Genomic DNA, 16,884 nt, shown 5'->3' on the forward strand with positions numbered 1-16,884 from the left:
TTACTTCAGAAAAATGAGTATGTATGGAAGTTTTAAACAACTTATTTAAGCGATATATAAGAAACATGATTCACAAAATAAATATTGTGTCATATCTTGTGTGTGTGTGTGTGAGAGAGAGAGAGAGAGAACAGCAACAAAATCACATTTAGATAAGACAAATCACGCATGACAACAAATAGCCTGTAAGTTCTTAGCTGTACACATTCAAGAATGTTTCAAATTGCTATTAAGTGTAGTTTTTATAACACCATCATCTCAATAGGGGGATGAAATACTACGTGCAATCTCAATCACATGACAGATCACCACCTCATGATTGTCTTTTAATAGCTTTTGCATACCACACAATATAATGTTTAATAGTGTTTAAAGCTTGACATGCTGATATATCATAAAGTTAGCAACAGTGGCATAATAAACAGGACTTACTGATGCATGCTATACAATGATCCATCAAACCAGTGAAGTGAATAATATGGATTATCCTGTTACAAAGGTACCTGTAATAATATTGTAAAAACAAAAAGAAACAATAGAGTTCACAAAAGTTGTAAAATCTGCAAAGGGTGGATATCAAGAAAAACTCATACATTTTGATCTAAAATATAAGACAATGGTGATTAAGAGGTTATGCTAAGAAGCAGTATTCATCACCAAAATCAGAACATGAATGAGTTTGCCCAGCTACAAGGAGTCAGTAGATTTGCTGGAAGCCAAAAGCAGAAATACTTAACATTTAAGGCTCAAGTGTGGTCAGACTTCTGTCAGTATGTCAAAAATGGTCCCCAGATCTTAGAATACTTTTCAGCGGATCGATGAATAGAGTAACTGATGTTCTCCAACTTGAGATAGGATATGATATCCTTGAGCCACTAGGATTGTTTTGGTAACCTCAGCAGAACTCAATATATCTGCATGACATTCAAGAAAGCAAATGACTCATTTAGCTTTTGGTAGATGTGTCTCTGATGCCAAATAAGGCTATTAGCAGGCTAGAAGCTATTATGCAGTGCATGATTTGTGAGAGGGTTTGAAATACATCTCAGAAGTGCTATAAACTGGGACATAACCACAACATAGGTATTAGTTAGGCTCTATGATGTCCTTGACATTTTCCACAGTTAGAGCTAATTTGTGGGTATATTTTGGACAGTTTGTACATATGAGCTCTGTGTACTACTTTAAATTGAAGCAGGGAGTGACAAGCACACACAGAAAATGAATGGAACGTGGCATCCAATGTGTCATTCAGCAGCCCAAGTCCTGTTCCCATCTGTTCTATTCCTATCAAGAAGAGTGCTTTCCTACTCTGATACAAGATTATGGATTATAGGCCCAGGAATATCAGGCCTTTTGCAAAGGGCTTTAGGGAAATAAATTAATCTATAGGGTTTGTCAACAGATGCTTTTGGAAAGCAGGGACATTGTATACACTGTCTAACTTGTAATTATTTGAAAAAACAAGTGGCTGATAGGTCAAAACTTGCATTTCATAAAATGTTGATCATGCATAGGACTGAGAAGGGAGAAAAACTGAAGACCAAAGCTGTTCTTAACTGGACCCACACTTTAAATGAGTGGGTTGTGCTTGGACAACTAACTGACCAGCTGAAGTGTAGGGGGGAGTGCTGAGGCTACAGCTACTGCCAGGGACATTTATCTCCATGATGTTGGTCTCCATGATCACCCATGCTAGAGGGTTGGCTGCATATCATGATTGTCTTTTAATAGCTTTTGCATACCACACAATATAATGTTTAATAGTGTTTAAAGCTTGACATGCTGATGTATCACAAAGTGAGCAACAGTGGCACAATAAATAGGACTTAGTGATGCATGCTAGGAACAGTCTTTATGGAGGTACATATGGGGTGTACAAAATAATGGAAAACCTCATGAAAATTTAACATGAGGGTTAAACATTAAAATTAATTAAATTTAAAAATATATTTATGGACAGGTTTCAATCTGTTTAATATTAATAACATTATGTACATTAAAGCGGAATCCAGACAAAGACATACAGAGAAAAATGGTTTTATCTTAATAGCATTTATGTATGAACTCCTAATCGTTAGTGTCATCTTATGGTGATATTTTTATTGCTGGATCTGTGACAATTCTCTTGTACACTACATCTTACTTCATTTCACATATTGCAGTAGTGAGTAACATACTGATAAATAAACAATGCTAAGTTGCCCAGGCTCAGACCAGCCCTGCCAGAGCCAGTCACAAAATTCTCCAACTTTGATTAGGTATGATTAGGTCTGATCTCTCAAACCTGAGTAATCCATACAAGTTCATCTTTTTGTTGTATTATGACTTTTCTGTAATGTCTTTTTTTATTCTCATTGACTGTTCATGAGGTCACAAAGAAGAAATTCCACAAAGGCTATTTCTTCAGTCTCACTACTCTTTCCACATTCCATTAAGCAAGCAAAGTGTTCATTCCCCTCACACTGAGTCAAGTCAGAGTACCCACTAGGGCCATGATGGATGATCCATGGTTTGCGCCACCCAGTGCTGCATAGTGGAGACTTATTCAGATAAATTCCTAGGTCCTTTCTTGTCCTTCTATTGGTTGGATGGGAATAGAGTAGCCAAGTCCTTGTATTTGATGTTAAACCATTTTTTTCCTCATTGGATTGCTGAGGTGTAGCAAAGCTCAACACACTGCCCTGGCAGCCATGACAGGGCTCTACTAGCATCTGTGCAAAGTGAGGTCTGTCAAAAGCTGTTCCACCACTCTCACTCCAAGACTCAACTCTACGACCTTGTGTGCTTCGTGCGTTGCAATACAGATAACTTCTGTTCTCTTGATCAATGATCTCCTCCATTTCACATTCACATGACTTAATATGTATTTGTTCCCCCATTTGCCATGTGATCCCACAGTCATCACTATAGAATGCTAAAGCATGGGGTCTAACAATCAGAGGACAATGAAATAGTAACAATCTATAATGAATGTAATATACATAGGCAGGAATAATAAGTCTTCCACTCTTCATCTGAATGCCATGTCCAGGTCCAACAGCAAATGTGGCCAATTTGCAAATCTCATGTCCAATCACATTTTTTGTCAAATCTGTTAAGTTGCTCCAACTCTGCCCACCGTCTTTGCTTGTGACATAACACAAACGTGCCTTGTTCTTACCTGTAGAAATCTGGTGACCCTCAGTGATGTTACCAAACACACAGATAAAGAACAGAAAGAGGGTTTTAGATTCCCTCTCATAGACTGGACATGGGTTCATGGTACGATGTTCCGGTAAGCACGCTGTGGTGAGCTCCTGAGAAGGTGACCACTGAAAATAATTTTAAAGGCTGATTCAGCAATAAATGATATCAATATTCATGCTTTATCAGCATTGCTAGAAATAATTAATCAAAACAAAAGTAAATTGCTAAAATAAGCCATGCAGTGTGGGCTCTGAAAGCACTTTCTTCAAGCATCACCTGGATAGATCCATTCTGCTGTGTTCCTCGCCTCATGACTAAGATCTTTGCATCACAGTCCCGTGGTGTGCGCCGTTTCTCAGCAAAGGCAAGGAAAGTATGACATTCACTGATGTAGACTAAAGATGGGATTCTATAAGTTGTGCCATTTGGCTCTTGCCTGAATAATGTTGTTTTTGGAGGTTCTCCTTGGAGTGTTGGTGCATATATTGTAGGTATCCTGTTTCCCATTGCTGAATTTTGTCCTAGAAGAAAGAAATGAATCAATAAGGAAAAAAAGCAGGTGAGATTCCAAGTTCCATTTCATACATACAAATATTTTGATATTTTGCAGCTTTCGATATGTTTTAGTGAACTTTTCCTGACATTACTGATTTTCTTACACCTGAAATCATTCATTGGAGTTGGTGACATTTTAAATAAATGTGCCAATAAGGAAGCTCATTTCGATAACAACTAATGGCACTTTTGCCATTGAACGGTTTTCGTGGATCATTGTAAAGTATTGCTAGACAGCTACATTTTTGCATTCTCCACAAAGGGGATGCTACATTAAACACAGACTGATTATCACAATGCTGATTAACATCACAACTAGTGAGGCTATTTCAGGAACAATACGCAATAAGAGGGCACAGAAAAAAACAAACAGTCATAACATCTCATTCTGTTCTCAGAAACCCAAGGAATTCGTGCAATACACATAGAAAGAATGCTCAGTGATATTGTGCAATTGGCATTTCTATGAATTCCCCTTCCCCTTGCATTTCTAGCTGTACTCAGATAGTACTGACGCTCTCCTATTATATCTGAGAATGGTGGAGACTACTGACTATATGAAATATCATCACTCTTCAAGACAGAACCCTGCAGTCCTCACCATGTGATTCACTATTTAACTAGAGGTGCACAATCTGCAGCCAATGTATTATTCCCTGATAAATATAATCTTTAATTTCATTATAGGTATGTTATTAGAATATTGGCTGGGACTTTAGTCTAGGATTTCTTATACCTGCACTGGTTCAAGACAAAAATGTCATTTAACATTTCACAAAGGTTAGAAAAAATGTAATTAAACTATTTTTGTTCCCCTTTGACATGTTTACAAAAAATGTGATGTCTGATTTACCTGTGATATGGCTACATAATTAATTAATGATCTATTTTTAGTTTAACATGTTTTACCCTCTGCATTCATATATAGATTTTATTTGGCAATTAGTTTTACCTTTATACATTTTAAAGTATCAACTTTTAATATGGCATCAGCTACAACAAGGTGCTAATTATCAGTTATCGTGTTGGCCCCAGAAGTTCAATTGGTGCATCCATATAACAAGTCAAATCAAGTTTTTTTGTCATTTGCATAAACAGATAGGACATTCATGCATGGAAATACTTTTGGTGAGGCACGGGTAACTCCTCTGCAGCAGCACTGGCATTGATACAAGTAGCTACGCTTATCAGAAAAGACATTTTATAGACATTAGTATAGAGATTCAGACTAAAACCAAGGTTAAAACCAAGTATTTCCCAGCTAGAAAGCCACAATACAAATTCTCAGTTGTGAATCGCAAATATGTAAAATAAAATGAATAATATTTAAAGAACTCTACAAATAACAGTTAATAACCGTAGATAACCAACAGCAAAATGCCTTCATAAGATCAGATAGGTTAGAACTCCGTGTAACTATAAGGCCATGACATAAAATGAACTCTCTGAAAGGTGAATTTGAAGCATTTCTAGTTCCGACTATTAAACATTCAAACTAGCTACCTAGTTATTTATTTATATTTAGTAACACTTCAAGAACACTGCAGATACAGTCGCTAGTTAACCAAGAACAAAAACCTATGCCAGCTCTACGGGAATATTTGATACAGACTTGCAAAAATGATTTGCTACTTAGCCCATTCCATTTTCAGGTTCTTTTCGTTAATATGTAAACGTTATTGTCGCCCGACATAATGCTCCACGCAGATTCCAACTATATCGGAACGTATAACGATAAGTGGTTTAAAGTCATATCCTAGCTATGTCGCAAAGTTTATTTTGCCTGACCTACCGAGTGAATCAATTATTTGCTGAGACGCACCACCACAGGACATACACATTTTCACGACACTTCTGAAACAAGTTTCAAGACATACGAATTTTACTTTTGCGCCATCTAGCAATCGGGAGGCGGCAATAGCCCGATACGTTAGGCTACCAAGATTTCCTATTTTCAAGTCAGTATTTTTTTTTGTTTAATTCGATTATTCGCTAAATCCCACTAACAGCTAAATTTCGTCTGTTTCAAGCTGAACAACAACTGGCTTAAACAGATAGATGATTAAGATGTGGTTCGTTCTCAAAATGTTCAATTAGTAAAATCTTATAAATATGAACTCTGTTGGATCATCATCAATGCAGCCATTTACCTTCATCTGCCGCCTTATCGACAGTTATAACTTTTCACTTTTAAGACATTGCTTACACAGTTTACAGTGATACTATATATTATTTGTAGTCCCCTCTACTTTCACTATCATAGTCTAACTCCAGTCCAACGCTGGTTAGTGTCAACATGTTTATTCACGTGCCACGGTGTTTTATTGTAATTGACATATATTATGTATCTTATATTATATATTACAGTCGTATTTCTTCTCTATTGTACTGTTCGGCTGAGGAGTGAATTACCTGCGCCTCCCTGCAAGCCTTTCAATATTTCGATGTACTTGCCATGTTGTACATATGGCAAAATAAAGCTTTGACTGAGGACTTAGGAGGCTGTTCCTTATATGTACGGAAACGACCGACTGCAAATTGGTAAATGTAGTCATCTAAATACAATAAAGGTAGCTGCGCTTCATTTATTTGGATTAACTCATTGGTTTAAAAAATATTTGAATCGTAAAATGATGGCTCATCACGAAGCACTGAGCTATACCATGCAACTGGAAAATGCTGTACATTTTTTAATGTACCTAGTATGTAACTTACTACAATTCCCAAATACAGTTCGTCTTTGTTGCTAGGAGACCACTAAAACAACACGACTAAAAATCGGAATTTCGTTTATTAGTGGTATAAAAATTGTTCCGCAAATGCACTCATTTACTAACCGTACCTTTTGCTGTTGTGGATAATACTGAACTAAATTATTTCGTTTAGCTGGCTAGCTAGCTATCCGCTAGGTGAGTAGACAGCTCAGACATAGCTCAATGGCTGGTTTGGGAGTCTACAAATTGGACAACGGAGAAAGTTTGCATTCGAACTGTTTTCCTGTAAGGTCATTTTTTCCTCAAAGTCAAGAAGGTAGTTACCAAGACACCTTTCTAGTAATCGACTATGTCTCTTAGCTACGCAAAAACCTAGCTAGCTCGCTGGTGTAAGTCTTTTCTCATTTCTGCATCTATTAAGGTGCAGGACACTGGCTAGTAACTCACAGACGCATTGTGGAAGAAAGGTACAGAGCACAAAAAAATAAGAAATCAGGACAACGCTTTCGCACAGGACCATCTGTTCAGTCTAACTCTGAAAAGCATGAGTTAAGGGGCTCAAAGAGTGCTGGTAACACATTAAATGGACAACTTTTGGTGAGGAATTATAACTTTTTTTTTCACTGTTCATCGAGCTGTTTAGTTAGTGTATTCAGTGTGTGTAATTTGAAATGAGTACCCCGTTTTTTTTCATATATATATATATATATATATATATATATATATATATATATATATATATATATATATATATATATATATATATATATCTCACCAGATGGAGTTGCATTGTGTGGACAAGCCATCAGATCTGTGCTCTGTTGACATAAGTGAAAGGAAACTTCAGTTGGTGAGACACCTGACATTGACCATATCATTTCGTCTTTCAGTGAAATTGATTTTGCGTTCTGTTGTGGTGTTCTACAAATCTTACATTTTTTGATTATAATGAAAATCACCTGAAGCGATTACTCAAAGATTCAATATAATTTTAACGAAGTTGAAGTGTGTTAAACTGTGCTTGTGTGTGTGTGTGTGTGTGTGTGTGTGTGTGTGTGTGTGTGTGTGTGCGCGTGCGTGCGTGCGTGCGTGCGTGTGTGTTTGTCTTCTTTGTGCAGATTAAACTAGAGGGTTTGGAAGAATTTGAAAGTGTTGCTTATATCAATGCCTCTGACAATTCGTTGACCCTTGGTAATATAATATGTAGTCTAGTTGTATTTTCTTATTTTATGTATTTTATGTATCTTATGTGTTTTTAACTAATGATGACCTAATATGAAATTGTATCCCACAAGGGAAGTGGTATATTCTAAAATGATCTTGATCCAAACTGATCTTGCAATTTTTTTTAGATCCTTTTTGCAGATTTCCTTCACTGAGAGAACTGGATTTGTCTTTGAATGGTCTCTGCATTTTAGAAGTTCATGCAGAAGGTTTCCCTAGATTAGAGGTATGCATAAAGATGTTATGCATGTAATAGATGGTACTGAGAAAACTACAGAAGTAAGTGTAGTCCTAAATTATGCAGTCCTTATTTTCCTAAGTCAAGTTTTGGATTACTGTATTTTGCCTGCATTAGGTCCTGGACCTATCCTATAACGGCCTGTCAAGTGATGGTATATTATGTGTTGGCCTGCTACCACGACTGAAGGTGCTTCATCTAACCGGCAATAATCTGAAGATGCTTCCACCTAACATGGCTGGCCCCTATGCTCCTCCTGATGAAGTGTAAATTTTGTTTATTACTGACTCCTGTTTTGGAATTTGATGTTTTTTATATGTTAGGTATATCGCAGGATCATGCAGTGACTTATTCCTCTTAAACAGGGCTCCTCACTCCAGCTCACTCTTTGAAGCTCTTGAAGTGTTGATGCTTGATGATAACAAATTGACATCCCCAGGGGTTTTTAGCAGCCTTGTTAAGCTAAAAAGGTTAGTTATTACCATATTTAGTTGATATCAGATTTTGTTTATGACAGTTTCATTTCCAGCCATCATAATGGAAATGTATTGTAGCCTTTTAGACATTTTAGACATTGTAACCTTTTGTTACATTTAGACAGAAATAAGTCCTCACTTATTGGATATGGGGGAATGACTCTGAGATTTACAGGAATTGCCTGATTTTTAGTTTCCTGAGGAAATTATAAACATCCGTCTATTTCATTATCTTTATAATAAATAAAATGTAATGCTATTGAAATCTATATACATTCCAGCAGAGTTTAATTCCAACCTATTTCAAAGTACTAGATTTGTTTTGTTTGTTTATTTAGTTGTTTGTTTGTTTTGGAGACTGCCATCTTGAGGCAAAACTACAAAATTACATCTGTCTTTAAAGACTAGGTTTCAGTAGTCTCATAAGCATTTATTGCAAGTTTATTGAAACTATCAATTATCAATTTATATGGTTTTTATATTCATATTAATTCTTATATATTGATTGTTTCTTATGTTAATATTTTAAAAAGTTATTTTTTAATTATAATAATTGTTTTATCATTACAGACTTCAGCACTTAAACTTACAAGGAAACCACATTTCTGAGGTTCCATATCTTCACATGCCACCAATACAAGTGCCAGCTACATCAGTTCTAATGACAGAGGGCACTAAAGAACATGTCATGAAGATGGATTGTATGTTTATTGGAAAAGTGAAAACAATATTAGTTTGGAAAGCCTTGACTTTTCATTCATTCACTATGTTTTCTATCCAACACAGGCTTCTCTGATTTCCAAGAGGACCAAAAAAAGTTTATAACTAGAACAAGCAATGTAGGATCACAGCTAACACAGTCAATATTTTCCTGTCCAATTAACAGCCTAGTATTTCACTTTCAGTACAATTCATTGTTTTATCTACATTTTTGCCTTTTCTAGGGGCTTGTGGAGTATTCTGAAGATTTCTATCCACCAGTTCCACAACTGCAGTATTTAAATTTGGCCAGCAATGAGGTCTGTTTTTGATCTTTGAAGGTTGTACTCTAGAGAAAATTATGGCTTGAAAACAGTGACAGTTACGTGTTTTTCACATTTCCGCAGATAGCTGAGGAAGAGGCACTGTTGGCTGTGGCATTGTTTCCAATGCTTAGAGAGCTTGTTATTCACTCAAACCCATTGACTTTACAGAGGAGTGGTATGGTTACTGGCTTAGTACACTGTTTTTAATGCTCTTTATTTGAAAACCTCAAAGTCTAAAGTGTGTATTTGCCACTGTTGGGATTAAAAACGTTAACAGAATTTCTTCCATTTTTAACCGTCTGTTATTTCTTATGTAGGCAACCCACCAATGTTAACCTGGTTTCTTCAAGACATGTTGGGTATTAATATAAGAGGGAAAAAGACTGCTGAAAAGGTGAAACCACATATTGTGTTCCTCATCAACACTAACATAAGTGTGGTACAACTTTTTATTTATCTATTTGCTGAAATACTTATTTCTCTATCCCCCAATTTAGTCATTTTCCATAATAATTGTAAGGATCTCTGCCATAGCTCCACAAATCTTTGAGATCAAATGTAATCACATTCTTCATCTAAAGTACATAAAGCCTTGCTGCCAATCCTCCATTGACTACTACCCTGTTGTGGCCTTGGGATGTTTGCTGGAATCTGATAAACATTCATCTCTGACAAGTGATCTTAAGGACTATCAGTCATAAGTCTTCACTCATAAATTAAGCAGCCCTCAGTCTGGATGCCATGTGACACATTCTGAATGTCACTGAGTTGTAGCTCCAGTGTATAATATAGAGTTTTTGCTTGAACAATCTGGGGAAAATGATCAGAAATGCAGTATAAGTATCCACATATTGAAACATCGAAAGCATCAGTGAGATGTTTGTTTTGTTGTCTAATCTGGAATTAGAAGTAAAATTGACAATGAAACCAACCAATCAACCGTCAATCAAGTTCATAAGTACTTATCCCCATGCTTATCCCCAAACCCTAGTATTAATTCATTCATTTTTCTTGAGTGTTAACAGTGATCATCTTCTCTCTTTTGAAAATACAGGTAAAAACAAAAATTCCAAAGGTTCCTTTGATCACAACAGCCCTGTGCATTTCAGAAACCTCTTGCACAGAGAGAGGCAATAAAAACAACAGTCCTTTGCCATCAGAATGCAAGTCGACTGATGTATTGCTCCCTGGCCCCTCACAAACCAGCACTGAGAGGAAGGAAGACCTTGCTACAGCCAGAGGGGCTGAGCATTTGGAAGGAGAAATCACAGAAATCCCCAGGGATACACACCAAACTGAAGAACCATTCTTTGTAACAGAGGTAATTCCAGTGCACTTAGTTATACAAAATGACATCATGAGGCTAGAACAACTAGATCTCTAGATTTAAGTAAAGTGTTTAAAATGAGTTTGTGTAACAAAGGAGTAGGTGAAGTAGGCTGGAGCATTACTTCTTCTGTTTGCAATTTTTCTTATGCTCTGTTTTTTTCCTAACCTAAACATCAAGGTTAATAACCTTCTTGAACCCAAGTCTCAAGAAAAGGCAGAGAAAACAGAAGAAATTACCCAATTTTTGAAAAAAGATACAGAGTGTACAGGGAAACTCATAGGTTATGAAGCTCTACTAGATAATCTGGATATGGACATGCCCAGACATGTTGGTAAGTCCAGTGTTTGGATTAATTGAAAGCTAGTATTAGTCTTATAGTAATAATAATAATAATAATGATGATGATGATGATGATAATATAAATATTATTATTATTATTATTATTATCATCATTATCATTATCATTATCATTCAGGGATCCAGCACACTGTGAAAGTTCTGGAGCATACACTCAAGAACCTACTTGTATACAGAGATTCGAAAGCCAATCTTGATCATCTTCAGAGACCATATAGAGAACAACAGAAAAGGGTAAGAATCTTACACAGAATCTTACAAAGAATAAAATCTTCCAAGGCTTCTCTTAATTTTCTCCACAGATTCAGTCTGGCATTAGCTCAATAGTAAGCTGTTTCTCTGACCAATTTTAGCTAGATGATTCAGCATTTTCTGATGACCAATATGTCAGTGACTATTTAGAGAGACATTAGAAATTAAAGACAGAAGAAGAGACAGAAGAAGAAATGATCTGAAGCTCATGAGGGTGAATGTCATGCTGCCATGTTTCTTATTCAGAAAGTACAACTATATAACAGCAACTGTTATCATTAAATTATTTGCTGACATTCTAGAGCCCATTTCCCAAAATCATTAGTGTTATGATAATCTTAAATAAAGTGTTCAGTGTAATGCTGGCTCTACCATTTAAAGATGATTTTTGTTTTACAATGCTTATGGGAAACCCAGCTCACACTGAATGGCTTTAGGAATCACTTGTTTGCTGAGACTTGTGCCTTCCATAAGCACAAAGATTTAGTGAGTTCAAGGCTGAATCTGTGGAAAAGAACTAAAGTAAAAGCTTGTGAAATTCAGGCAAAATTTTCTTTTATTTTAAAATGATTAAAATAAATTATAACCAACAGCTTCTGAAGAAAGCATGATTTGAGGCAGAGTACGATGTGTCTGTGATATGCTTGAAGTTGACTAGTACTGCCTAGTACACCACATTTCTTCATTTTGCTTTTTGGAATACCACTACTTTTTGTTATGTACAGAAAGATGATTTCTAAAGTAGGACTCTCAGCAAGATGGATAATAAGACAAAAGTGAGGTTTGTGCAACAGGAATGTTTTATACTGTCCTGCCCTAGACTCCTATTAAAATAATCCCCATTGCTTCTCATAAACTCCCAGTTCTCATGTGTCCATTGCTGAACAAGATTTTCCTACTGACTTGCACTCCTGAGCAAAAGACTGTTATTAGAGTTATGCTAAAATCTGCAGGTAGCACACTAGGGGATAACAGGCCTAGATGAATTGCCTGACGAGATTTAGCATCAAATGCTATATTTTGATTAACTCATAGTGAAAGAAATAGAACTAGTGTGTAATGCATGTAGCAAAATCACATGACCAGCATCTGTGAAATGTAATGGTGCTTTGCTGATACTAACTGATAGACATGCCACTAAACAGAGTAACGGTACTTATTTAGGCACTGGCAATATAGGAGAGTCAATTCAAATCCCTTTCCAAATCTTTTCCCATTCTAGTTCTCTTTTCAAAAACATTTCATATTTGCATTATTCTTGTGTCCTGTCTGAAACCTTTTCCTGCCTTAGAGTCTTGTAAATTGCTCTAAGAATTTCTCATGCTAACAATATGCTAAAGCATAATCAAATAAAGAATGACAAAATGAAAATGTCAGTTTTTTATGATTATATGCCATCATGTGCTCAGGTGCAGAGCACTTCCAAGGCATCTGGTTTCATTCAAGCTGTGTGCCTTGTGACTGCTCTTTTTGTCAATATATTTTATGTGCTGCGATATAGTGGTAATAGTGGTATAACTTTTATTTTTACAGCATTTAACATGGCCTTGTGATATCCATGTTGCCCACAGTAGCTCATTCAATATTTATGAGAGTATGTGAGTAGAGAGGAGTTTAGCTTTAGTCCTTGCTCAAAATATTCTGTCAACACTCTACTTCTGCTTAACTCTTGGTTGTCCATTTAACACTCCCTTACTCACTGCTCATACACAGGAAAGCCCAGTCACTGTCTGCCATCATAGATAGGCTTAGGGCAGTAGCATTGCTAAGCTTTTTAAATCCCTATTTTTAAATTGTACATAAACATATTCACTGAGTAGCGTTTGCATTTATTTTTTTTTACTATGCGCAATCTATATTTTTTTAACCTCTTGGGCTATGTAGTGGCTTCTTATCAGTTGATTTAGAAATAATTCATGGAGGTTATTGATTGCTAATGAAAACAAGCTTACTTATTATTATTTGTAAATAGTAGAAGAGGCTAGTAGGATGGTGGTATCCTATTGGTTATTGGTTAAGGTACTCAAGTAGTAATCAGAAAGTTGATAGTTCAAGTGCTGCTGCTGCTGCCAAGTTGCCATTGTTGGGCCCTTGAGCGAAGCCCTTTACTCTCAATTACTCAAATTGTACTCAGTCATAATTGTAAGTTTTTTTGGATAAAAGTGTCAGCTAAATGCTGTAAATGTCCTATACAATCAGGTCTGTGGTTTGAGCTAATTTTACCATATAGCTTGTAGTAGCTAAGTAACTTTATCTGTATTTCTCTATTGGATTTAATGTAGATGATATGTGTTTTTGTAAGTAACTTGTAGGTTAACTAAGTAAATTTTTGAAGCAGGTTGCCAAAGACTGCCAAAGAATTGTTTTCTTTATGAATATTAGAGTATTTGTATATATGGTATTTTTTAATGAATGCATGTTATTAAAATGTTAAGCAACTGTTAACATGTCAATAAACAACTCTTAATCATGTATTTAACAAACACTACCATGTAACTTATCTCCATGTAGTATGAATGTAGGATGGAGCTATATTGGAGCAAGTGAACCACTCCTCACTCCTGGCAGAATCACATTACATGGCACTAACCACTACTACTTACATATTCTGCCATTTACAAATAACACACTTGTCCAAAACAGAGAAATCCCACTTTAATAGAAATTGTGTATAGTTAAAGACTGTATCATATGCTGTCATGCATAGTTTGTATTAGTCATATTTCTACTTTTCATAAATGGTCAGTTTCTGACCACATACTAGCTGTTCCTTGCATATATTTGGGTTGCAAACAACTTTCAGAGAAGCAGTGACAATTTGACAAATGTGAAAAATCCAGCAAAACTGCTTTGCCTGATAAATTTATACTATGTTAGTACCATGTCACTGTATCACTGGTATGTTGTGAATAATCCAACCCAAATAAACAGTGGTCCTATGAGGAGAAACTGACCAATGAAAAATGCCTGACAAATTATGCAATGGGCTATATTTTTGGACAGTTATAAATTATATCTAGTGAGTATAGGTGCAAGGCAGGTATCCCTTAGAGTGTGCAGTTCTTTGGGAATGCCACTAGACTTTGGTCCAGGTGTCATTTACTGATATGAATACTAATTGCCAAAATTGCTTTAGGATTTCTTACAAAGATATTTTTCTCAATATACTTCTTCCAGATAAGGGATTTGCCACCAGTACCATGCAAAGTGAAAGAAGAGAAAGTTAAAGAAATCCTCACTGAAATGAAGGAGATGAGAACAATACATGAAGTCCCCTTAGGTAAGATTGTGTGTTTCAGCATGCCATACAGCAGATTACAGTGTCTTTCTCTGTGCAATTGTATACTGCTCAAAAAAAATAAGGGAACACTTAATCATTACAGTACAACACAAAGGCAGTTAAACTTCAGGGATATCAATCTGTCCAGTTAGGAAGCATAAGTGATTGTGAACCACTCACACCTGATTTGGTGCACAAGTGACAACAGGTGATCTGAAGAGACAACAGCAAGACAGCCTCCCAAAAAGGAATGATTTTTCAGATGGGGGTCACAGACAGTTATTCTCTCCTTATTATTCCTGACTTCTCCAGATTACTGTAGTGTCCTTGTGTCTTTTGATTTTGCTAGTGTCCTCGTGACTGCTGGTAGCATGAGGTGATACCTGCAGCCCATTCAGGTTGCACAAGTAGTTCATCTCCTCTAGGATGGCACATCCATATGTGGCTTTGCAAGAAGGCTTGGTATCAGCACAGTCTGGGCTGGGCTGTAGAAGGACTGGGCATCAAACCAGTAGCAGGAACAGAGCCATATAAAATTACATACAGCAGGCTAATGGTGTGCATGTTTCTGAACAAACTGTCAGTAGCAGACTCCATGAGGGTGGCGTAAGAGCCTGACATCTATCTCCCAGATACCGAGTAGCTTGATTGGTACTTCCCAGAGAACACCAAAATTAGCAGATCTGCTATTAGCACCCTGTTCTTTACACAAATGAGAGAGCATGCTCACACTGAGCACATGTGACAGAATTGAAAGAGTTTGGAGATGCCATGGTTAAAGTTATGCTGCCTGCAACATCATCCATACAGCCATATGCATACAGTCATATGGGAGCCATACACACTACTAAGTTAAATTATAAGTTATCATGATGAAATTCACACTAATTGAATCAGCCTGTGATTCAATTATTTACTTTTATTTTCTGACTGATTTTGAATTCAGTCCTGGATGGGTTGATGATTTTGGTTTACATTGTCCATTGTTACATCATTTTGTTTTAAACAAAGTACACAACTTACTTACACAACTTATATTAGTAAATAATTTCAATTTGAATCTTCCATTCATTGAGATCCAATGTGTGTTCCCTTAATTTCTTTGAGCAATGTGTCATAACAAGGCTAAAATTCTTAAATTTTATGTCTGGCAGTTTTACACAGTGTAACACATCTTACATTATAAGATCATCTCTAGATGGTGACTGATGGTAAAGGACTATTTATTTGTAAGTTCAGCTCCATTTTAAAATGTACAAAGTCAGAACATTTATGCTGCATGTTAATTTGTATCTTGTTGCACCATTTAGACAAGCTTTGTAGAAGACCATATACCAGCATAAAGGTGTGAGGACAGTGATTTTTTTGAGCTATTGTATACTCTTTTCTATTCAGACAAAATTCTCAAAAGCAAAGATGTATACAGAAAAGAATATGAAGAGGCACTGAAGTTACTAAAAGATATGAAAATGAAGTATAAGACGATCCACTTAAAAGCAGTGGAACAAGCAGCACAAATTGAAAGTGATTACTATTAAAATGAAAGAGAAATTTCACATCTCTATCTAAAAGGTATACACAAATTTGTAAAACCACTTCTGTTTGCATTAATTGTATATACATTTCTTTGGCCATAAATAATTACCCTTTTGCATGCCTGAAATTCCAGTCATTGTGGGCCGCATATTCTTATTGTGGGTGACTAACTGTATTATGGGCTAAGTTTAGATGAGCTTTTTATTTTGCTGTTTACAAACATGAAATGTACATTTTAAATGTGGCTGCTTTTATTTTTTATTGTTAGTTCTGGCTATCACAACTTTGTATGAAGGAAGCAGAATTGTTCAGAATCTGGTTGTACTCTGTTGAGCATATATTCAATTAATATGGGGTTTATATCTAATAAATTTGAAATATGAACAGAATAATTTTAATGGAATTAGTGTTAATGGAATATGGTTAAAGTCAGACAAATAAATTAGCATGACATCTGTACTGACTGAAAATGAGCATTACACATTGTTCATAATGATGTTGCATTTTTATTTTCTATTAAATCTATTAAATTTGACTAGTTACTAGTTAACTCTGTTATCTTTTTCCCTGTAAATGTACTACCCAAAGAGATTTTAACATTTTAACACGATCTACAATGTACGCATCAGAAATTTAGAAGTGGGTGGTAAGTTTGTTGAAGTTTGCTCCTTTAACAAAGGAATACATTGTGTGTGCAGGAGGAATAGT

The 16,884-nt window shown here is 35.9% G+C and overlaps 2 protein-coding genes across 7 annotated transcripts; one reads left to right on the forward strand and one right to left on the reverse strand.

Annotated features, from left to right (window-relative positions):
• neu3.1 (sialidase 3 (membrane sialidase), tandem duplicate 1) lies at positions 1-6,195 on the reverse strand. 5 transcript variants are annotated; one of them, XM_027005816.2, is made up of 4 exons: positions 5,537-5,586; positions 3,466-3,710; positions 3,164-3,314; positions 1-503 (listed from the first exon to the last, which is right to left on the reverse strand). In XM_027005816.2, exons 1-4 carry the CDS (start codon positions 5,583-5,585, stop codon positions 484-486), a joined length of 465 nt encoding a protein of 154 aa, XP_026861617.2. In that variant the 5' UTR covers position 5,586; the 3' UTR covers positions 1-483. The 5 variants fall into 5 exon arrangements, with proteins under 5 accessions (XP_026861617.2, XP_026861608.2, XP_026861600.2 ...); XM_027005807.2 differs by having other exon boundaries at positions 1-914; XM_027005799.2 differs by lacking the exons at positions 1-503; positions 5,537-5,586 and adding an exon at positions 6,157-6,195 and having other exon boundaries at positions 1,837-3,314.
• A 343-nt stretch (positions 6,196-6,538) lies between these two features.
• Positions 6,539-16,709, forward strand: xrra1 (X-ray radiation resistance associated 1). Of its 2 annotated transcripts, XM_027005247.2 has the most exons (17): positions 6,539-6,774; positions 6,880-7,055; positions 7,237-7,308; positions 7,577-7,649; positions 7,811-7,908; positions 8,038-8,186; positions 8,286-8,390; positions 8,967-9,097; positions 9,183-9,235; positions 9,341-9,415; positions 9,503-9,596; positions 9,739-9,815; positions 10,476-10,742; positions 10,929-11,082; positions 11,227-11,342; positions 14,538-14,640; positions 16,036-16,709. In XM_027005247.2, exons 1-17 carry the CDS (start codon positions 6,681-6,683, stop codon positions 16,176-16,178), a joined length of 1,980 nt encoding a protein of 659 aa, XP_026861048.2. In that variant the 5' UTR covers positions 6,539-6,680; the 3' UTR covers positions 16,179-16,709. The 2 variants fall into 2 exon arrangements, 1 of the variants encoding a protein (XP_026861048.2); XR_003410319.2 differs by lacking the exon at positions 11,227-11,342 and having other exon boundaries at positions 16,036-16,121.
• The last annotated feature ends 175 nt before the right edge of the window (positions 16,710-16,884 follow it).

This window comes from Electrophorus electricus, chromosome 6 (assembly GCF_013358815.1).
Source record: "Electrophorus electricus isolate fEleEle1 chromosome 6, fEleEle1.pri, whole genome shotgun sequence".
Taxonomy (NCBI): Eukaryota; Metazoa; Chordata; class Actinopteri; order Gymnotiformes; family Gymnotidae; genus Electrophorus; species Electrophorus electricus.

What these genes read in the sequence shown, in the direction of transcription:
- neu3.1 (XM_027005785.2), bottom strand. Translation starts at nt 5,585, where the DNA reads ATGTGTATGTCCTGTGGTGGTGCGTCTCAGCAAATAATTGATTCACTC. An exon ending in GCAAATAATTGATTCACTCG is followed by an intron (nt 3,711 to 5,536) that starts GTAGGTCAGGCA and finishes TCTTTCTTCTAG; the next exon opens with GACAAAATTCAGCAATGGGA. An exon ending in AGCAGAATGGATCTATCCAG is followed by an intron (nt 3,315 to 3,465) that starts GTGATGCTTGAA and finishes AATTATTTTCAG; the next exon opens with TGGTCACCTTCTCAGGAGCT.
- xrra1 (XM_027005247.2), top strand. Translation starts at nt 6,681, where the DNA reads ATGGCTGGTTTGGGAGTCTACAAATTGGACAACGGAGAAAGTTTGCAT. An exon ending in TATGCTCCTCCTGATGAAGT is followed by an intron (nt 8,187 to 8,285) that starts GTAAATTTTGTT and finishes CCTCTTAAACAG; the next exon opens with GGCTCCTCACTCCAGCTCAC. An exon ending in ATAGAGAACAACAGAAAAGG is followed by an intron (nt 11,343 to 14,537) that starts GTAAGAATCTTA and finishes TACTTCTTCCAG; the next exon opens with ATAAGGGATTTGCCACCAGT.